This window comes from Papilio xuthus, unplaced genomic scaffold (genome assembly GCF_000836235.2).
Source record: "Papilio xuthus unplaced genomic scaffold, Pxut_1.1 DF824992.1, whole genome shotgun sequence".
Lineage (NCBI taxonomy): Eukaryota > Metazoa > Arthropoda > Insecta > Lepidoptera > Papilionidae > Papilio > Papilio xuthus.
This window is the reverse complement of record NW_013533657.1, coordinates 2,266,272-2,290,919: the sequence shown is the minus strand read 5'-3', so window position 1 is coordinate 2,290,919 and position 24,648 is coordinate 2,266,272. Positions and strand designations below refer to the sequence as shown.

General features: G+C 32.8%; 1 protein-coding gene across 1 annotated transcript; it reads right to left on the bottom strand.

Annotated features, from left to right (window-relative positions):
• Window positions 1–17,370: 17,370 nt before the first annotated feature.
• Window positions 17,371–19,160, bottom strand: LOC106126581 (uncharacterized). Its single transcript, XM_013324301.1, has 2 exons — window positions 18,978–19,160; window positions 17,371–18,840 (listed from the first exon to the last, which is right to left on the bottom strand). The coding sequence occupies exons 1-2, from the start codon at window positions 19,062–19,064 to the stop codon at window positions 18,472–18,474; spliced, it is 456 nt and encodes a 151-aa protein (XP_013179755.1). The 5' UTR covers window positions 19,065–19,160; the 3' UTR covers window positions 17,371–18,471.
• Window positions 19,161–24,648: the final 5,488 nt, after the last annotated feature.

Here is a 24,648-nt window from a genome sequence, read left to right as displayed (position 1 = left end):
GATGCAAGATGCTGTCTTATTGTTATCTAGAGCTAGATGAAATAGCTTATTTCGGTTAAAAATTAAAAATCAGACGAATTAAAAAAAACTAAAATTAATTCTACTACTTCAAAGTATTTTATAATCTAGTGTTATTATGCGCATGCAATCATAAAAATATTATTTGCTAGTTTTGATAAATGTATTATCATTACATTCACTATTAAATAGGAATGAAATTAAATTATATGTTTACAGAGATATGTTATCTCCATGTTAATATTTATATTACAAAAAATCTAACACTATAAATTAAAGACTGGCATAACAATATTTACTAAAACAACAACAAGCATCTTAATATCAAAACATTCGTTACAAAAACGTCTAAATATAAAACTAATCACATTTCTTATAAAGAAATATTCCAACGAAGTTTGGGCGGAATCTGTTTTGGGCGGTAACAAATCTTATTTTTAATTCGTTTCCATATTAAAGCAGGTGATGTAGATTATCTTAACAGTCATTATCTGCTAGAGGGCGTGGCATTCGCAGCTGAGACTAATAATAGTGTAAAACAAGCTTATTGATTATTTTTTCCACGTTCATACCTCTCGCCATAATCATAATGGAAAATTAATTCCGTTGGTAGATTAATCATGTTCTTGTAGAGATACGCGACATTAAATTACTAAGGGGAATTTTTCAATGACACCTCAATGTAGTTAAGCGATTTATTTTATTTAACAATTTGTTATTAATGTAGGCCCGCATATCGTAGATGTAAATGTACTTTGATATTATATTGCGAAAGAAAGACAATTTTTGCGTGTGTTACAAAATAATTTCGAGTATAATGTAACTATTATACTTTTTGACATTATTAGTTAGAATGATTACGCGAATGGCGCGCTTTCATTACTAAGTCAAGTGTCTGAATTAGTGAGGGGACATAAACGTCGTGATTTCAGTAAGGCTAGTGTTGCGCCGGTACACCGGCACAATGTTGGATTTTCTTCCTAACACTACTTAATGCAAATTGAATTAAAAAAAAATATACGAATATTTAGATAAGGACAAAGAAGGTGAAAGAAAGGGAGTATCCAGTTGTGATTCGTATACATAATTAGTATCTCTCGAATTAATCTTTTTATAAGCACAAAGCTATCAATTCAACTTAAATCCTTAACATGATAACTTAACGCACCAAGTGCACTCATAACTCATCGTCTAAATATTGAAATAGAATTAGAAGCATTATTTTCATTCAATATGATCAACACAATGTATGAAACTCCGCGAACAATGCTACCTATTTATCGCAGCCAGTATTATAAATGTGTAAAACCATTTAAACGGCGAACCATCAATAGAAGAATGTTTCTTTATGTTATGGTGAACCAACTTGGCCCTGAATTTTCACGCACATTTTATTTTATATCCAAATTCGACAAACATTTGACATAATTTTCTCAACCTAAAATAAGCCCTAACTATTACACTTACGGTTCAATTTTATTTGTAAATAATAAAATTGTGTTCAACTAAAAATATATTCAAATACAAGTTTTATGTTGTTACTTATAAGTTTCAAATTTCAGGACGTAATGATTACTGATACGACGTTTTGGTTTTGTGCTTGGAAGAGGCTTTTATAAGACAGCCAAAGGTTGGCATTGTTGATAATCATTGAAGCAAACACTTGTTATTTTAAGAGATCATCCATCCTTAAAGCTTTACACTGATATCTGTAACAATGAGGTGTGTAATGTATTATTTATAGGGCACACTCGGAAGGCGCTCACGGGGCCAATGGATTCGCATTGTATGCAGACTGAATGCGACGGTAAGAAATTGTACTTCCAGTTGTGTTCAATATATTGGTTTGTATTGATTCCCTTTCAAATACGATAAGTTTATTGTAAGTGTAGTTTTCTTGTTATGAGTTTGCTTTCAGATGATAACAAATATTCAAGAAATATAAATATGTATAATGGAATCCTCAGTAATGAATTACGACTTTTAATAAAAATAAAACTCCAGCTAAAACTTCTGTACTACGTGAAATAGACAAATATATACTTTGTACTTACATCACTTTATGTTATACAAGCTGTTGCCTGCGATTCCGTCCGCGCGGAATTAAGCAAACATAATTAGCCTTTGTGCTTTTCTAGACTATTTTCTGCATGTATGCCAAATTTCATCACGATCTGTTCAGTAGTAATGGATATACCTTCAAACATCCATCCATCCAAATTTTCGCATTTATAATATTAGTATGATAGCTGTGGACCGTAACTGTTACATCATAAATACTTATTTGAAATTGCAGCTTTTACAAATAGAATATTCTTTCCCTTTAAATTACTCATTTATTATGATTCACGATTCGACAACAAAAAATTCAGTGTGCAGCAAAAAGTATATAAAAACGATTTAAATCGTATAGGTCCGTGATCCCTTTTTGTCAAACGAAAAAGTTCCAATAGACACAGTAACCATTAATAAATTCAACCAAACAAAAATTGTTTAAAAAGGTTTTATTGAGAAAAAAACGTCCACCACTTCGAAATATTTGTTCGCATATGGTTTCCGGCTACTTCGAGTGGGTTACGCTAAAATGCTAAATAGAAATCCCTTTTTTGTTATAAAATCAATGTGAAGAAAAATAAAGTCTGATTGATGATATCCAAAGATGTAAAGTTAAGAATTTGGTTTCTCTTACAATATTTACGGATTAAATTTAACTGAAATATACAAAGATATTAAAGATATTAAGATATTTCGCTTTTTAAACGTAGAAAACGATAGTTCGATTCCGATTTACTTAATTTAAGCTTGTGTGAAAACTTTCATAAAATTCACCTAAAAGAAAACTGATTCAGCAAATTTGTGTAAAAGACGCGAGTGACGCATTTAGTAGCTCAGCGGGGATTCCCCGAATTATTTAAAATAACCATAGAATTTGTATGTACCGTTATACAATAACATTGATTGACATCCAGTCTCTCTAGTCCATAGTCAATTCAGTTTTTTCACAGTCACCGTCACTCAATTTTTCAAAATTCGCTCTTCAAGTTCCATTCCTAACAATGGTGTGTACATGCTCTTATCGGCCAAGATCTTAAGTCGCGAGCTTGAATAGGCACGAGATGTTATCGGGGTTGAATCTCAAACCCGACGGGCCCATAATTTTATACGGGCCCTAAACAATGAGGTGCACACGTGGACTTTGGTTAAAAAAATAATGTAGTGCCCATTTTAAGGTTCAGTTTTATTATGACGGTTTTCGTTAGTATTTTTTATTATAATAAATATAATAATATTTAATTATCTCTAGATGGATGTTTGTTTCCAGGTATATTTGGAACGGATCTCGCTGAGATTTTTCATAGTTGTAGAACTTAGTTTAAGATTTTTTATTAAGCGCGCACGGAGTTGCGTGCGACAGCTAGTATAAACATAAACAAATATGATTTCTCCGTCTGTTTATAAGCAGAGTTTTAAATAGTGCAAAAACATTTTCAGTGTGTTAACAGAGCTGTTAACTTTTATCGTCTCATAAAAATTTGCATTTTAATTTGCTTATGTTTAATAATATAATCAAATACTGTTTATGTCGTAAACTAAATAACTTGTGTTTTAATATCTTAATAACTAAATATCTTAATTATACTAAAATGATAATGTTTAAATTTAATAATTTTTTAAGTTATTCCACCGTAATGATGTTTTTAATTGATAAGTAAAAATTAAGCATTTCACAATATAATTTGCTTGGCTTAATACGACTTTGAAAATAAGTAATTTTATGAAGAAAATCCGACAATGTGCCGGAGTATCAGCGCAATACTAGCTTTATTAAAATGTCAACGTTTACGTTCCTTCACTAATCAATCTGACACTTGACTTGGTAACGAAAGCGCGCCATTCGCGCTAAAGGATTCTAGCTAGTAATGTCTAAAAGTAATAACGATGCAAAAGAAAAAACATTTAAAACTTTTAAATCACACTGTAAACTTAATCACGCTCTATGAATTCAATTTAGTGACATAAAAGAATCTATTGAGTAGACGAAAGATGTTAAGTTGACAAAGTCGAGTCATTATTTGCTAATAGTATTGAAATCAAAGTGTTGTATTCACGCTAAATATCGCGCATGAAAGGGATGCGTTGATGCGTAAAACGTCACTTTATGTCTCGATATATTGATGGTAATAGGTTATTTTGTATACAAGATACAGGATGTTCAAAAATTCTTGAAATTATGTAATCATAGAAATGTTAACTAATGACATGTTTAAAAATCTATCACCAATTTTAGATTTTACCAACCTCGTATAACTTAGAAGTCGTAAGAGATTTTAAAAATTGTCGTAAACATCCTTGATTAAAATGCCTTAGTAACTCATGTGTTGGTTTAATCTGATGCGAATATGTGGTTATTATGCGACGTGACACGTGTATGGAGTGAAAGTTTACATTGCAACGTATCTACATAGAGTATAAGCTCGCAGGATGTAAAGAAACATATCCAGTAATATCTTTTTATTGCGTAAATCATAAATTTTTAATTTCTTAGTATTCATTTAAATTTGATTTAGTGGACATAAAATAAGTGGTATTCGTTATTTTTATAAAATAATTTCAATTTAAAATCTAACGTTATTAGCGCGATACGTTAAGATACATAATTGCTCTGTCCATAATTTACTTCCATTATCCGAAGATTCCTCCAACACATCGAAAAGAAACATAACAAAATACAAACTTCCTGTATATCACAACCACAGAGAAGTATACAAAGGATGATTTAATATACCATTTAGTGATCGAAGTGGAGACAAATTCAGCTTAAATTGTAAAGTCATCTTCATTGTTACAGTAACATAATAACATTTAAGATATTTTTCGAACATAGCTATTGTAATATTACATTTTATTAAACGAATGGTAATGAAAGAAAGATGTACTGTATATCTCGGTCACATGTTAAATGGTATTTCTTTAGTATATAAAGATAAAATGTTCTAGAATAATAAGTTTATCTGGGACATTTCCTGCCAACGAGATTACCGATTACACCAACAAAGATTTACCTCCTTTAATCAAGTAACATGTCTGCAATAAGAAGTATATACTTAAGTGTGTTTTAAATAAAGATTCTTTGTATTCATAAACACATTTTTACACATAATTTGGTAGCAAAATAACTTAAACACAACAAAGGTTGTATTTTAAACAGCTGCCTAAAAGCTAAGAAAACATTCTTAGACATCAGGACATGACAAAACCTTTTTCGTACGCCTAATATCTTCTGGAATATGGACCGCTATTGATATAATTATTGTCAAATGTCGACCTAATACATATTCTTGCACGCACGGTTGCATTTCTTCGCGGAATATAGAAATTATTCACGGCAAATGCACCAAACTGAATAGCCATTGCTTCGGAACGTGATCTTTTAGAGGCATGCGAGATGACAAAAGGTAACTGGATAAAGAATCATATTTATTTCATAATAAACGACAATTATCGTAAATTGATTTCCAAATCGACAATGCGCCTGCGCAGCTAACCAAACATTGGCCAAAAGGGATCGTCCGATGTCATTGTTGAAATGTTTAACAGTACAAAAGGTATACGTTCAACTGAGACGATGTTCTGAATGTCTAGGAAACGGTTTGTATTGATTGTGGTAGGTACACCAACAAATATGTAAGAATTGAATTATATTTATGTTATTTGAGACATCAAAATTGTTAGTTTGTTAGTATCTCGTTTGTTGTTTTAATATAGTGGACAGGCAGGATAACCAAATATTTGGCATCGGTTACATGCGTAACTGAATACTTTCTAGTTTTATAATAAATAAAATGCGTAAATTGAGTTGTCCAACACTATGTTTACATAAATTAAAAAGAAAGTAGTGACGTAACCGTTACTTAATAAAGCAGCAAAAATAATGGGGTACTTAAAAGGCTTGTATTGCCAGAAATGTTAACAGTATCTAAATTATTGATAAGAAAAAGTTTTCTGTATACATTTTACAACACAGTTTAAGTGTTACTTAGAACACTTGAATCGTTTGACTTAACTATAGAAACAAATGTTCATGTTTTTCTGAATGCAACTTATTCTATATTTGAAAAAGGGTTGATGACGAAAATAAGGAATCAGAACAGCTGCGTAGATCTTAACATTGGTGTTAGCAAGATGTATAACATTTCTAACGAGTGGCCATCAATTAAGTACCACCTACAGTCCGATTAGGGTCCTACCTAAAATATGTCGTTCCAGTTAAAAACTAAATAAAGGTCCAGGTGCGAGTAGACAATTAGGACATAATCACTATATTTGGAGTGGTGTCACGAATTTTACCAAGAAGCGCATTGTTGTCCGCCACCCAGTAGGGCAGTGTTTGCAAACGGCCCTCAATAGCCAAAGCCCAATATTTGCCTTACGAACGAACGAAACAAAGCCTCCGTTGGGACAGTTAGCGTTTTCTTGCGAGTCACGAGGACAATGTTAAGGGGGAATTTAACTACAACTACTAAAATTTTCAACATACAAATATTTCAGAAACTTTACTTAATTTTAAGGTATTTATCGTGGAAATTATGATGATATTTGCAGTAAAATTTGAAAATTAAAGCAACAAAAAAATTGTATAGCTTATTTTATTAGCTTATCTTAATTTATTTGGTAAATGAATTACTTAGTGTTTTATAAGTTTATTTATGAACATGCAAGAAATAAAGTACAAAACAATCGTTATACAAAAGACCTAATTTTAAAAAGTTTTTCTTATTTTGAAATTATTTGAAAGTTTGGTCGTTTTTTATTTTGTTGCAGTGGAAATACCCCTTAATCGTGATTTTAGCGTCAATGTTGTCACGTCCGCGCGACGTACTCCACGGGGGCGCCGCCGCACGCACGCATTGTTACACATAACATTTATAAGTCGCTCTCAAAATTATAATTCCAATGAAAGCAAATTTACTTAAGGTGTTCGCTATTCTTCAGTTTTTATTCTACCCCAACAATTCAAGTGACATCTGTGTTGCTGTTCAGAGTAATGGATGTATTGAACGTGTGGATTTGAATTAAGAATAAGATCTCTTTTTCTAATTTACATTGTTACTGTTGCCAATAACAAACTTTGTAAATGTTGGACGAAACAACTGAGCTCTATGTGGTCATCCTATAAATCTTCTATTTGCCAAATGGTCTCTAGAAAAGAATTTTTAGCTTAAATTCAACAAGTTTGGCACGAACAAATTAATCACAGTTCAAAATATCTTACTTCTTACTCATATTCTAAATGCGAATGTTTAGATGGATGGTTTGATGTTTGAAGGTATCTCCAAAACAGCTGAACGGATCTTGATGAAATTTGGTATACATATAGAACATAGTCTGGAAGAACACATAGACTACTAAGTATGTTATTTTTTAATTCTGTGCGGACGGAGTCGCGGGCGACCGCTAGTTACACATAAATAGTTAATAAAAAGGATAGCTTTAGTACAACAGCGCATTACTCAAAATTAAGTTAATATATCGCTATTTTACCTTCTCTGTCTTTTACATTACAATAATAAAGAATTTAATTGATGGAAAAAAAATACACAATCTCGGTTAAAAAGTCAACCTAGGTCGGTAAAAAAACGTTAACAAACAACACAACTCCTTAATAATAAAAAGCAAAGCTCACGAGCTACTCCGGGGAGATAACTGCATCCTGTGTAGATAAACGTTGCTTACTCTATGACCGATTGAGATAGGACCAGTGATTGCATAGATTATGCAACACGAAGGCCAGTACAAAATGTACTGTTACGTAATAAATTAGTCTCTATCTTTTTTTAGAGATTTAAATATACGATCATACCGACCGTGATTTTGTTCTGTAATCTATCTATAAATCAACAGAGTTACCGTGGGTTTCTGAGTTCAAAAAACTCAATTAAAACATATTGTTATCACTGTTTTGTCAAAGATAATGAAGGGGATGACGATATGTTTTATACAGAGGTTTTGTGTCAGAAACCAACGGTTAGGAGGTCTATTATACCAAAATATTGTGTTCGAAAATAAGAAAATCAAACTTAAGACATAACGTTAACTAATAGATCCATAACATTATTTCCTTAATTAGATAATCCCTATTAATTTTCTTTTTAATTTAATAATATTTATAAGTAGCGAAGCTCACATAAATTAGTTTACCACGAGTCCTTTTAAAGTGTCAGTAACAAAGAGTGATCGGGTCGGAATGTAATAAGGGCGATGTCACACTGAGCTATTGTGTCAAAGTCACACTTAGCATCAATACTTCGACGGCGTTGCCTCGGTGACCCGCAGAGATGTCGCTTCAATTGTTGTCGCACGTGCGTTCTGAATGAGCCCTTACACAGCGAACTGACAACGCTATTTATGCCGGCCCTTTAATTGAATTACGATGGTATTAGAACATTAAATTACCTAAAAGATAATTAATTTTAATGGTTTGTTCTTTTTTATGGATTACAAGAGATGTCTTCTGGATTATAATAAAAATCCGAACCTCTGCAGAGATCGTCATCACCAGCTCAATATCCGTCCTACGTTATAGGTAACTAGCCCATAGTCAATCACCCTGTCATAGTATCGGTTGGTTGACTTCACACATATCTTTAAACGTCTTAACAGATATGCAGGCAGTCATGAAATTCGAAAATCGAAAAACACATCAGTATATGGCGGATTAAATATTGGTACACTTAACCCTATCATAAAATTAAACTTAACAACTTTATGATATCAGGACCCACCACAGCATGAAATCCTGGTAGGTCATTGAAGAGTTTTACAAGTAGCTGATGTCATGAAAAGGTCTTTTAATGCTGTTATAATGCATTACCCGAAAAGGCATCAAGCAAATCTTACGCTGGCTTATCGTTACGTCTAATATAAACATGGTGGCGTCCTTGAGAGGAAGACACATATTTGTTTTGCCTGAAGCTTTTGGGATTGACTCGGTTGTTTTCTTTGCAAACAAGAGTGGGCTCTGTTTATTTATTGGGCATAAAATGGCGGCGGTGCGCGCTGAGTTGGCAAATAGTGACGCATTTTGTCGGCTTGTTTAGTTTAGATTACTCGGATTTTCGGCGATTTTAGAATAAATAAAACCTGTTATGTTACAAAAAAAGCCAGACGGCTATCACGGTGGCTTTGACTTTTTTTCTTTCCGTCGCAGTTTCATTATTTTTGATATAGTAGGCAAAGGATCAAATTCGAAGTGCTTATCTTTACCGAACCACTTCCAATAGTAATTAGAAGACTAAGGATTTAAAGAATGGAGTTTTGTAATGATACTTTGAAGTGTATGTTAAAATACCAGCTTAATACAATACAATTTAGAAACTACTGAAGCGAACATCCGTACAACAAAATTTACGAGCAGTTAAACGATTCACTACTGCACTTGAATAGTCGTACATAACAAAAGAAACTCACTCAAAATGTACACGATTTTTATCACAACGCGTATCAAATCAACGCCTAAAGCTAACCATTCAAGTTGATAATGTACCGAACGAAAAGGTTTCGCATTATAGATAATAAGGAAGTAAAAATTATATAGTAAGGAAAGAATGAAAGACATCTCTTGAAAGCGATTCTGCATACCTTATGCAATTTAATGGGAAACCTTACATAGTCACCATTCATAGTTGTGAAATGAGCGTTCATTCATAAGAAGCCGTTTAAGTGATACTTGAAAGGAATGTAGTCGGGGAAGTCGCGGTTAATGTGATAAAGTGTGAAGTAACATTACTGCGCATTTCATAATATCGAGTGAAGCAAGTTCAGCTGTAACCAGTATACTTTGTTTTTTTTTGGAGAATTTATTACTTACAAATCAGCTTAAAGAAAATTAATAAACTGGTATTTGTAATGTAAATTTCCACATATTTGGTTTTTTATTTGTAGTAGAATCTTTTTAGATATGTGAACAGTGCGATATATGAAACTACTGGCTGTCGGCATTGACTCTGTTCGCGCGAAATTAAAACAAAGTAGCCTATTAATTCTTTCAGGCTATGTTATGTATTAATCTATCTATGCTAAATGTCAGCGAGATGTTTGCAGCCGTTCTAGAGATATATACATCCATCTCAACATTCGCATTTATAATATTAGTGAGATAGTGATGATAGAGATTACATTGTCTCAACTCAAACGCATTTCACATCATCATCATCATCGTCAGCTCACTATACGTCCCCACCGAGGGACTCGGAGCCTACCCTAAGTTAAGGGTGATTAGGCCATAGTCAACCACGCTGGCCAAGTGCGGGTTGGTTGACTTCACACATATCTTTGAATTTCTTCTCAGATATGTGCAGGTTGCATCACGATGTTTTCCTTCACAGTAAGAACGTCGGATAAATGTACATATGTAAATCGAAAATCGAAAAACACATTTTTTCACATAAAGGCTTATCTAATTGTCTTAATAATGATTATATGTCATATATGAAATTATAAATATGATTATCGATTTATTGTAATTCTCGCAAATTATCCACTCAGTAAAAAGTATTTCTTTAACAAAAACTTCAAAATCATCGAGACTATAATGAGCCCCTATGGCACAGCGTGAGTCCGAAACACAATCAATAGGAATTTATTGCCCAGATTCGCAAAGCTACGCTTCCTTTTAAGATTTCGATTGTAAGGCGGGGGTGGTTGTGTTTTTTTTTATTTTTTTCCAAAGCAGATAATAGTTCGGCGCGAGGCAATGCCGCCGGCTATTATGCGTTTGGAACTGAATGACAGTAAAAGTTACGCCCACTTTTTTAAATCTTTTTGTCCGCGTCTTCAAAAGTTTTTAAAGATTATAGAATAAGGTGGGCGAATAAAGGTATAGATGCTGTAAGATGTGAGTGCTCGGCTCGGTAGGAAATTTAATGGTATGTAAAAAAAAACAACAGTTTTACTTTTAGCGAACCACGAAAGGTAACTATGTTATTTCCGGATTGTGTAGTCATTCTGTTAATAAGGGATTTTTTAAACCTTTTCAACGGCCTGACTTTGCTATACCAAACATGTTATACGTGTCGTTATTACCTTTTAAAGTAGTAATTAAATTTTAAATATGTAATATTTTCACGAAAACCTTGAGTTTGACATTAAATTGACCAGTTTATTTACATGCCATTACATGGTATTTTCAAAAATATGTACAGTATAACAATTAAATAAAAATATATTTTCGGAATCCCAGCACTACCATGGTCGGTATAAAGCCACCATTATCGCAGATAGTCGTAAACAAGCTCGAATGACCCTCTAGTGGCCGTCTAACACGTGTTCAGACTATATGGTTACAGTTTGACTCAATACAGAAAACGTACTATAATCCTAAAAGGAATTAAAGCTTTACTGCTCTGTACATAAAGTTGTGTTTACTTCAGCAGTATAATGATACTAAATCTGAAATATATAGAGGTAACAGAATTTAATAAATTAAGTTTAAATCATATCATATGGGATTTAGAGTTGAAATTTGCGTGTTACAGTTATGGTCCATTCTTTAACCATGCGGAGGCATGAAATTGAAGAATATCACTTGATTTTTAAGGGGCACTTTAGGGCAGTCTTATAGCGAATGATTGTGTTACCTCGATCCATCAAATCGTAGACATTTCGTAGGCTTCTATGGACTTTTTTGCTGCTCCGTCATTTCCTGTCCCCTTCGGGTATTCTGGCGGGATTTTTGCGCGGGTACAATTAAACGATTTCAGTAGTTTTTTCTTTTTCGGTCAGTCGGTATTTTTTGAGGGGTATAAAAAAACTGCGCCATTTTTTTTTTAATTTTAGATTAGTTCGTTATTCTATGGCTTAGGCGGTCGGTGCGTTTTGGTTTCTTTGGCAATTTTTTTGTATACATATTGGCTAAGGATAGGTTTTTGAGTGATTAAAAAAATCGTTATGTGATAAAAAAAATCAACTTTACCTACTACGAAAAATGATTTCGTATAGTTACATCGTGAGTACGAATTTAAACTTTTGACAAGCTTATTTGCTTGAAATTTTATTATTCCGAAATGACAATCTAGGGTTGTTAGCTTCAGTACTAGCTTACTTTCTATCACACAATTTACAAAATCAAAGGAAGAATATCGAAATCATTAGTCCTAATTTAATCTTTGAAAACCAAGTCAATATAATACACAAATATAGGTCGTTGTACAATATACAAATGTAGGTCGGTGCCATAAACAAACATGAAAAAAAAAGATTGAAAAGGAAACATTTTTTTGCATCAACAGAATTAGTTACAATTTGAATTAGAAAAAGATAATTTTGGCAAATGCATCTAACCGTCAGCCACACGTCTGTTTTTGTCAACACTCAAAAATGCGCCATTTCCGTTTAAAAAAGTTCCAAAGTCGTAATTTAAGCCTGCACGAAATTGCACCCGCTACGCTACGCACATGCAGTTAAATGTATTTTTTATTCCAACTTGTAACTATGTTTTGTAAAAACAAGGCGGTTAGTTAAGGATGCTGATACACGAGCGACTTATTAAATAGGCGGGAAACGGCCATGTTTAATTTACGCTGTACACAAATTCTCTTAATTAATTTAATTATTTGAGAGGTTGAGCTAATACGACGCAAAGATCGTATTTTCATAGTAAAGTAAATTAATTATTCCATTAATTAATCATGTTCATAGTAACTAAATATATATTAAAACAAAAAATATTTTATCAATTTTTCTTCTTTCCTTGAATTTGCTTACTTAAAAACTATTTTCAAAGTATCATACTATTCATACTACATAAGAAATAATACCAAGTATTTGTTTGTGGTAAAGTTTTCATATGAAATTGTTCGTGTATCGTCACCCTAAAGAAAACGATACCATTTTAAGTTATCTGGTTATGCAATCGTCACGTGTTTGTGATTTGTGTTGGAGGCTAATGGTTGAGTTGTTAAGCTTCCTTTAGCCGATTGCGTCAAACGCAACAGGTCGGTGGCTGCTTGCCTTTTGCACTTTAATTATGGTATCCAAGATTTCTGCATTTCAAAGGATTCATCCTAATAAATAGTAAAATTAAATGCAAAGTATCAAGTGATAAAAGTTACAACTTTCCGATTTTCGGATCAAAATCTTTGTAAAACTTATCGTTCTCTCTGTCATTCATCTTTGATAAAACAGAAATAACAATATGGTTTAAACATAGATTTTTGTCTGAGAAAGCTACGATAAATAATATAATAATAAACTGCTCAAAATAATAATTTTGAGCTGACATAAAGAAACTTTTATAATGTTCAATAATATCCAGCAGTTCTTTTAAAATTATATCTCTTGTCTTAACATCTATACACAGATGTCAATTTTGAATATAACTTTCAAACAAGCTAAAGCTAAAATTGATTGCCAAATTTATCCCATAATTAACATTGTCATGGCCACACTAAGATCAATCGGAAGTCACTAAGTGTTGCGCAAACGCACCTAATTATGGAGTCCTTAGTAAAGACTTCCTGCGCACTTAACACATCCTTGCGAAAGTTGACATCTGACCGAATAACTAAAGCCTGGGACTAAATGCATTTTTCATGTACTTTTAGAATCCACTTTATAATATAAAATCACTTAAAGTAAAGTATATAAGAAGATATTTACACTTTTCACACGTGGAACTTAATTGCTTACAAATTGTAGTCACGTCATTTAAGGAAGATTTGACTAACCGATTATGGAAGGTAGAGATAACGCCATAGGTTTAAAGTGAATACACTTTAGTAAAATCACATAGATGGATGGATGGATGATAGAAGTATCATCGGAACGGGTCAACGGAAATTGATGAAATTTTTACACAGTTGTAGAATATAGTCTGGAAGAACATACAGGCTACTATGTTTATTTAATTCCGCGCGAACAAAGTCGAGGGCGATAGCTAGTACTTGTATAAAATCACAAATTTGATTAATTAGGGTCTTTAATGTAATGTAATAAGGTATTTGAAACGAGTTAAGCGATTATAATGATATCAAACTAACTCGTTGGACTTACACAACTATTATTTTGTATTTGTTTTTTATTAGATAAATTATTGTTAAATATCATAAGTTCCTGACGAGTTATTTGTTTAGTAGCGCTGTAGTTGTAACTTATCTGTGCATAAATTATTCATAATGAAAATAGTTCTATATTATGTTGTCACGATTAAATAGTGTAGGTTTTTGTGTGTACAACCAATTATTCCCGGAAACTAACAAATGCGATGCTTTTAACGAAAGTCCAATGTTGACAGATCCGTAAAGCGTGAACGGGACTAAATATTAGTTGTTTGTAAGGTGACAAGCAATTATGGTCCTTTATTGTATAAAATAAGGGTTACTCTTGCTTAATAGTTACGAATTATAGTGTTACTTGTCACAAGTTAGACCACATAATATAATAAAGCGGAATTTTACGGAAGACTTGTTTGTTTTACGCGCGCGCTGGCTTGCACAAAACACTTTTGCTGTGAATTTTAACAAGACGGACGATTATTTTCACAGGTCCTTGCATTTTAAAGCGATACCACATTTTTTTTAAAATTCTATGTTTAAGTAAGCCGATGGATTTGATATGATTTGTTTGTTCACATTGTTAGCGGTGTGTTATCGTTTTTTAAACAGTGATTGAATATAATATATATTTAACATTTAAAAACACATTAGTATTCACAATTTTTTTTCATGAATATAATTTATTTACTTTAAATTAAAAAGGTAAATTAAAAATTATTAGGGCAACCGCGCCGAATACATAGTTCTAAAGATGGGCAAAAAATTTTATATACGGGTACATAATGTTAAAGTTATTTATTAAATGCTGCCATTGAAAGTATCTTATGCAGTATCCACAATATGGAATATCAATTCCTACGTGTCATAAAATGGTCTGGATACGTGACATTTGACAAAAGTTCTCTGGACGTCCATTTAACTGGTATAATGCAATGCGCGGGCAAACGTTTAAGAATGATAAATCGCATGATATTTCTAAGGACGATTCGTTCCGATCCCGCGATATACGACAGGACAAAAGAACATAACCAAGTCGCTATAGCCGGCTAGTTCTATTCGCTGTATCGTACGATGCGGTAATAGGGCACCGTGAAATCGGTACTGGTGTAACGAATCGCAGAAAAATTTCGGTTTTTCGGTTATTTCTTAGGGATTTGTACGGGCTTTCTTCGACAATTTGATACGCTGAACGGGTGTCAGTATTACAAACACATGTCTTTTGATTTCAGCGTATTTCGGCATTGAGCGGTTCGCGACGGCTTTTCATTTTCGCGAGCGATTTCACGCCATGCGACGCGCTACATTGATGTTGACTTACCTTCCGTCACAGCTGCTCGTTATTGATTTTATTGCCATCATTTCTTGTAATTCTCTAAACTAGCTTTCGGTTTTTTGTCCCTCCATACATATGTCTTGACGTCCAATACCATTAGTTATGTATTTAACCAGCCAGACGTGAGGTACAATATTCCCCCTTATGTAGTACTTAATTTTATAAATAAGCAGAATTTTCACTACTGCTGGAAAGCGATCCTTGTAAAAAAAAATCATCTATGCAACAATTCATTAAATGATTAAGTCTTTGTCTCAAATCTAATAAATTAAAAACTATATAATATGTTTCGACTTAGCTAGATTTATATTCGCATCTATAATATATTACTGGGGATAATAAGTTTTCATTAAGTCAAAGGTAGACAAATTATATTAACGCAAGCTTATTGATGTTAATTTTAAAATTATGGTTCACACATTTCATATTAATTTGTACACCTTTAAGAAATAAATTTTATATACAAATGGATGCAAAATGATGTTTAACATGGAAAATTGGTTTATTTATATTTATATATTGGTATATTAGACTACTATTTATTTGGATTACATTTACTTTTTTACAATAATGTTATATGGATTACCTAAGCACCTAATTAAATTTGAAGTTGAAAATAATGTGTTCGTTATGTGGAAACGTTGATGCTACTAAACTGTTTTTATTTACCATTATATACAACATGAGTTATATATAATACATTATATATAACTCATGTTATCGAAAAGTAATATAGGCATATCCTTTAGTATTAAAATTTTCCTAGAATTTTAATGTAGAATATCAATAATAGATTGAGCTGAATATATTTTGTATTTGATTATACTTTAAAAGCTATATCAATTAATGTTAGTTCCTAAAAGTTAGTTAGCTAAAAGTTAGTTCCCGCGATGTAAGTACTTTTAGGAAGAAAATCCGACACTGTGCGTATCGGCGCAACACTAGCCTTATTAAAAGATCAACGTTTATGTCCCCTTACTAATCATTGTGACATTTGATTGGTTAACGAAAGCGCGCCATTCGCGCCAAAGGATCCTAACTAATGTCTAAAAGTACTAACTTTCTCAGATATCTCTAACAGTCATATCAGAATTCAATGAGATTACCTCGTTTTTTTAATATGAGTAGGAGCTAACAAGTGCCAGGAACACCTAGGTGATCATTGACCATGGACATCGGAAAAATAGGTAGTACAGATGCATTGCATGGCTTTTAGTCTTAGTTTTGTCACGAATATAACTTAATGAATACCGCAAGTAGTCTCATGGTTAACACCACGGGACGATAAGGTGGTTATGTAATCGGATCTGCTATTGAATGTTTGTAGATTGATAGATTCTTCAGTAATACTAGTAAAATAAGTAGATAATCTGTCTAAAAAACTATTTTTACACAAGAATAATGAAAGTAATGTGTAGATTTTGTTGCTTTTTTTTGTTATTTTATTTTCAAAATATTAAGTACAAGCATTCATGGTATCCATATAAAGTTTCATTTAAAACTTATTATGGATAACTCGTTTGTGTATGTCTTCTTGATAAATATTATTGAGGTAAACAAATTATTTTGGACTATTGCAACTGACGTTAAAATTGATTTAATTATTTTTATTTTTTAAATTACAATGTTCATGTATATGTATATTTTTTCAACTAGACAAAACCTATACCTTTCAACGTCATCAAAGGTAGTGACCAAATAAAATATTATGAACAATTACCAAGTAAATTAAAAACTATCTCTTTTACCTACTGGTTTTTATGTTGAAAATTACAACTATAGGAATAAAACGAATAAATTATTTTAAAATTAAAACTTTATTAAGATTCAGAGATCAAATGAAAGTCTTGAAAATCCTTAAAATATATCAGTCTACAGAAATAACTTATTCTTAACTTAATCTAACACAAATTATAATAAGAATTGACACAATGGAAGAATAATAAGTTTAAATTAAGTAATCAATGTCTTATACTAAAAACATATAATAAGAAAAAAAAGCATGCAATAAAAGTATAAGTTAATCCTAAAAATTAAGATTGGCACGCTCGGCCTACTTTTACTTAATACAAAATTTCAATGAATTAAACAACATAAAAGAAACAGTAATCAAAATTGTCTAAATCTAATCTTAAAATCTATTAAAGCTTTCGTTGAAGATATGTTTACTATTTTCTAAGTTAAATAGCACATTGTGGATGTTCTTAATAGTACTAAAAACCTACAATCAAAGGAAAATTAATCTTATACTAAAATAATACAATTAAATTTCAATTCTAAGTTTCTAGTAATAAACATCCACAGTGAGCAATTTTAATATATCCTTTATAATTTGCTTATAATAAACAATTTAATTGTTATAATAAATCTCTTAAAACTAATTAAAGCTTTCACGTGTATTTTTAAAATCACAGACGAATTCTTACAAACTAATGGAAGACGTTGATTTACGATACAAATATGATTTATTCAAGGATTGAAATGCAAGAGATAACCGGTTATTTGTGCGATGATAAATACAGTGCAGTTGGGCTTTAAAGCTGTCTACCAAAACATGCTGACAATTTACACTGTTATATTAAATCGAACAATTAATTTAAACATATCGATGATGCTTCAATATGATTCCGAGTAGCTAATACAGCTAAGATCACAGAAAATTAATTAATAACAATCACAATTTAGCCAACTGGAAGTGACATGATGCACCATCGATCTAACTATACCTATCGACATATAACTGGCCAGTTCTGACAGAAAAAAAAGATGACACAAACATAATTTAAAAGTAAAAGTTGACATGTAAATGATACTGGTTATCTTGGTCTTAAAATCTTTTTTTACAGTTGTCATGATAGCTGTCAAAACTAACCAGTTATTGTGACAGTGCTAAGTCTAATGGAAGACACGATTGATTATTCTACGAAACGAGCACGCACTTAATCTATACATTGGAAGACATGATTTTGTTTTTCACTGAATTAATAGTACGAAAAATTAAAGCTTCGAATGGGAAGAAAGGATTCGGAAGAGCGGTTATTGGAATTAAAACTAAGGGATAAATATAGATTAATAGCATAATTTACATACGAAACAGTTGCTCTTGATCGCCGAGTAGCAGATTTCGCGCACTTCGTTGGCCATGTTGTCGTTGATTTCCAAAGCTTCGGAGATCAGCTCGAATCTGTTGTTGTTGAGAATGTTCTGGTTCTCTGCGTTATCATTGTCTTCAACAGGCACCGGTTTGACCGGGTCAACTGGGTAGAAGTATTCAGAGAACGGCACCAGAAGAGGTTCCTCAGGATATGCAGTCTTATGCGATGGCAGGTCAGCGCGCGGCGACGTGTTGGATATCAGCTCACCAAGTTTCGTCCAGCACTTATTAAGATTAACTCGCGTCGATGTCGTCACCTTTCGGGGTAATTTGGGCTTTGAGCTCTGAAATTAACAATTAAAACAATCGTAAATTTACAAATTTAAATAATAAGGAAAAAAGATTTAATTTGACTTATCAAACTCTTTTTTTTTCAATTAACATGTATTATTGTGAGTAAATTTATAGGTAGTAAATTTACCTGACGGTTCAAGAGCTTCTTCCAAGGAGAACGAGGCGACACAGCCTCCTTTTGCGGCGAAGGTGATCCATCCTTAGCGAGACACATGTTTATAACTAACTTTACAAGTAATAGTAAACTTAGTGTAATGAATTACGACTACGTATTTACAAGAAGGTAAAAGAGAGCGACATGCACACACGGAGCGGCAGTTAGGAATGATCGAATCAGGAAGGGCGTCGAGCTTTTATACTGGGCCGGGATGGCGCGTGCGGCGCGCGGCGAACGCGGGCGCGGGGCGGCGCGCGCTCAGCACGCGAGTTGGCGCGCGCTCGTCGACTGGTTTTTACCGAGAACTACGAATAGAAGCTTTGACGTGCCGCGACTTAGAATAGTCGACTGGATTGTTTATAAAAGCTTTATTGGTGTCCACTAGCTGGAAAGATAATACTCGTCCCACAATTATACTTTAACAATATAACTCTTTGGAATATCTAATAACACTTTAAGTATGCACAACTAAATAGTTCAAAGAAATATTATTATGCAGCGATTTTATGATTGTAGCACGGCGCACAATAGAGACGTGGTTCGCATAATTGTTTCGACTTTCCGTACGCCGTCGGCGTTTGCTTTGCAAATTCTAGGCGGCATAAGCAACGCAACGCTATGAATCATGGGCGGCAGCTGGCGGTTGGATAGATAAGTTCCGGTGCAGATTTATCATAGTACGCCTGTGTCGCTTCCTGCGATTAAATAGTCTTTATACTACGGCCAGAGCGGCGTTGGCACAGCTCGGCGGTCGCAAATCACGTACTGCGCGCTGATAAATCATTTCCTTCGATCACAGCGAGGATGCACGGACAATTATTTTAATATCCTCAAGGTACATTAATGTTAGCTTTATACAATGTTTTACAATCCTATGTGGTCATTGCATTTGCTTAAACACAATTCGAACTAAGTCGTTATTTTTTTTAATATCTGAGTTCCACGAGTACTAAATTAAATTAAATATTTATACAATGGATGAATAGAGTCGAAGAACTTTAACTGATACTACTGTGTGTAGTTACTTGTGAGAAAAGGGCGCGCTATGCAATAATATTGACAACATTGAACATGAAGGAATGGTTAAATGCAAGACGTATATTTACAAATACGAAATTTATCACCCATGCTTTGCCGGCTCATTTAAAACATGGGCTGAGGGATTATTTTGTTTTGTAGCAAAATGTCTAAGTTACTAAATAATTATCATAATTATTTAATTAATTGACAATATCAACATCCATCTGAAATTCTAATTATGTTAACTGCGTAGCAAAGTGCTACGAAGTTATAAACATTTCGTAGAGTTAAAAACTTCCTGTCTATAAAGTTATAAATCTATCGACTTACTATAATTAATATATTAAGTTATAAATTTATTACATCCATTAATAAAATGTAATACGTAACTCAGTAGCTTTATGTTAATAAGTTAGTCGATACGTGTGTTTGCGTAAATTTAAGTTAAAATAAAGTCTTTGTTTTAGCTTATTGTAATTTTACACCAGTTGGAATTGTGTCATTCTACTTTGAAGTTATTTAACTTAATTAAAAGTCTAAAATAAAACTATTTTTTAGTCTACATTACGAAAAAAATAGTTTTAATCGTGAAAACAATTCTATAATTTTTCTTATAAGAATCTTTATAAAATATTAATTTTACTAACCTAGGTACTACATATCGCAAATTTATAAATATTCCTTTAATGACTTAAAATCGGGGAATCAAAATGTTAGAAATATGTGACATATAAATATATAATAAATTACTACATATTCTATAACTAATAAACAAATAGTGTAATTTCATGTACTATCAAAACATGTTTCCAATAAGAATGATAGACAATCCGTTGCGATATCGACATTAAACTCGCTTAAGAAAAAGTTACCTTACACTCTTAACCAAATTATTCTATTTATCGATAAAGTTATTTACTTTAAATAATAGATATATAAACTGGTGTGTGTGTTGAACGTTTTAAATATTTAACTTCGTTGTATTCTTTGGGATTGTTACCGAACTCAATGTTTTAAAATTATTCAAATAAAAGTCGAAATTAGCTGTTAGTTTTTTTAAGTGTTATGCGGCGATAACAAATTATAATTAGCTTTTAATGTATAAACATTTAATTTGAATATTTAATTTTATGTTCTATTTATATCGTATTGGTATTTTTATAATTACAAAGTAATATGATAAAAAATATATAAAACTATAAAACGTCAATTTATTCAAACGTAACGTAATAGACGTTATTTATGTAGTACTATAATATATATTTGTCAAACATCAAATGTTCATACTTGAAGTATGTAACATAAAAAAGGTTATTTAATATCCAAAAATTTCCATAACACTTCAATGAAGCGAAAATTAATCAACGCTGGCTACGAAAGTTGTCGTAACCGATCCCCAGTGCACTCTCAACAATTTTAACCATAACATAATACCTTCGGTAAATGAAAAAAAAAGAGTAGCTACACCACAACCCTACCACGTGCAGTCTTTTGTAAAGGGGAGAATAAAATCTTAACTTTTTTGCCCCTCGTCCCCACACGGGTAAGGTTACAAATGGAACTTTGTATAGAACTTTACGTATCAAAAGCTTTCAACACTAACGGTCACTTGCTTTGTTAACGTCCAGAGTTTTATCAAATTGTTTCTTAAATTTTTTGTCATTGTAAACATTCAATTTTTTTAAATAAGTTTGTGGCGAAATAAATATTTAGATTTTTTTAAAATTAATTTAACTAATGATAGTTTCGAAGTCCACTCCTGAGAATATACGATCTATGATTTTTATTTTCATTTTTCGCCATCTCCAAGTATTCCAACATGAGAAACATAAAATCAGTAAGTCTGAACAAATGATAAAAAATATAATTACTTTTTATTACGATCACAGTCTGTCAGTTCAATGTGATTGAATATAAAGGCATATCCAGACAGCAGTAACATACATGTTCGTGTGTGTGGAGCGTGCATAACACACGCCAGGACTCCCCGCATTGTTGACTTCGGTTTAGGGGATTTTGTGACGTCAATTATGTATGAATATGTCGGACTTTATTGTGTTGTTTGAATGTACAACGCGTGTATCAGTAACCCCTATTGTTCTATGGTAAATTAGATTCCGGACGCCGGCAGGAAAAATCTGATTGTTGCTCTTGAATTTAAATTCTTCTAGTGTTGTGCATGTAAAGAGTAAGTTTTGTGATAGGATTTTTTATTAATTTAATATTAAATAGTATATAAAATCAAGATTGATTACAAATATGCTTAGTTGCATAAAATTTTCGGCGTGACGTATCTAATAAAAACCAAATCAAATCAGTGACAATTAACTTTAATAACACGTCAACTTAATATTCCCTGTTACTTAAGCATTGTTAACCATGCCTATTAAAATGTATTCGTACAAATCACAGAGTAGTGTGGGGATCGTCAGGAAAACAATGGTGCGTGGATACGCGCGTAACTTCGTGCACAATGCATTCCGACGCATCGGCCTCGTGCCATGCGGGCGCTTGCCCAATGCCCATATTGACAAACCATGCCATACTGAAAGTGGCACCTACAGAATTAATACTTTGAACATTGATTTGTCTACGGAAAAGTTTTAACAACAATAATGATGATTTTAATATTAAATGTTACGTTAGAAAATATATATAATGGATTCTACTAGAAAATGTAGTATTACAATTTTGTTTTTTTATTTCCGTATCCATACATTTCATCTTTCATGGAAGTAACAATCAGTCTTTATCTAGTTTATGGCACACACATTAAGAATAATAGATGTAAGTTTGTGTAGAAAATCTTCTACAACTTTAGCAACGTTTTTTTTTTAATTTCACCTTATTTAAGCTTAAATTGAGATAACTAACTTACACGTCAATAAAACTTTAATTTAATCAAAATTATTCGCCAAAAATTATTTAGGGCGTGAGTGTACTATGGTTGCATAGCGCATACATACGCCCGTGGGCAACAGAACGCGCGTCGCTCATTTAGATAAGTGCATTGTGTAGAGTGGACGTGTGCCGCTAGTTTGTATGCGGCCGACACCAAAACAATCTTGATTGATTGTCTATTATGCGCTTAGGACTTAGGCGAAACAATACCATAGATTCGAATGTTTGTTTTTCATAAGCCGCATTAAATATAAAAAGTCGAATACAACCACGTTTTTATATTTGCTTTAATATACCAAGTTGAGACAATCGGGAAAATCAGTTCAACCTCAAGTAAAGCGCAAAACTTTAATATTAAATGTATTTTACGCAAAACTTAAATAATTGTTATAATGATTTTTCTACTTATGACCACTATTGCGGTTAGATTCAATTAACGTAACTCATCCGCTATCACTTATCATCAGCTAAGTCATGTCAGCGCGAACGTAAACCAAAACGTAAACAGCCCCTGACGGACATTTACTCGAGTAAATCCTGTAACGAGAGATCGCCTTACCACGCGCACACATCATGAGTCGTGCGTCCGAACACGCTCGAGAACGCACACAATCGTCTTGAGCGTGCGTCTTTACCCACATAAACAAGCTGATCTAGTGTATTTATGCACACGCACAAGCATACAAGGCGCGAGTATGGACGCGTGCGAGAACGCGCACACACGCACGCTTCTAATCGGCGCTTTCCTTCGCGTGGCGGGCGTGTGTGTAGCATCCCCGTTAAGGGGCGCAGGTGTTGGCTGGTGAATGACGCTGCCGTGGGAACTCGACACAACCCCGAGTTCCCATGGCCGCCGTCACCTGCCACCTGCCGTACTACGCATAATTCGCGCTCGTAAATGAACGGTAGTGACCACGTGTGTGAGTTGTTTTTTTTTCTTCGCATCCACTCTCGTCTCGGAGACGCGGAAGACCGGTGGGGCCCAATTAACTTTATCTTAATGACGACGATGCCTCATTGGCGATGTATCGAGGTGCGTTTATCGATTTCTCAATGCTAATCGATTAAGATGACTCGAATAGATGATTAGAATCTCTCGGGTATAATAGTCTGACCGCTCAATTATATTGGCGCCTGCGTTGCATTTGTTTTTGTTTCGTTAATTATATTTAAACTTAATGTACTATATTGAGTTCTAGATACTGTAATAATTAAGATACAGGACTTTTAGTATATCAGTTATCAGACGCAACAGTGAGGTATAAACTCTTTACGTTACACCAGTATCGTAGTTTATGTAGTAGAATAGTAGTAGTAGTAAATTATCCTAAGACAATTGATTAGGCACTAATGCTGCCAGCTCTATTACTAGGTCGCTTTTAGTATGCGCAATATGTCTTTAAAGTACAACAAAGCAAATATTAGCAACATCTTTAAAATTTAGCGTTTGTACAAAATTGGCGATGTTTACTATAACTGTTGAATAAATTGTATCGAAAGTGGAATTCTGTTTATATAAACCTATAATTTCATTTATTAATAATTCTACGATTTCATTACATTATAAATTTTTTAATACTTACCAAAACTGTTTCTTGTCCAATATTGAAGTTCAATAAGTGCTGTAACAAAAAAAATCATATTAAAGTCTGTTAGTAAATCTGTTATTATTGTGCTATCAAACAATTGTATTATCATTGAATAAAGATCGCGATATGTT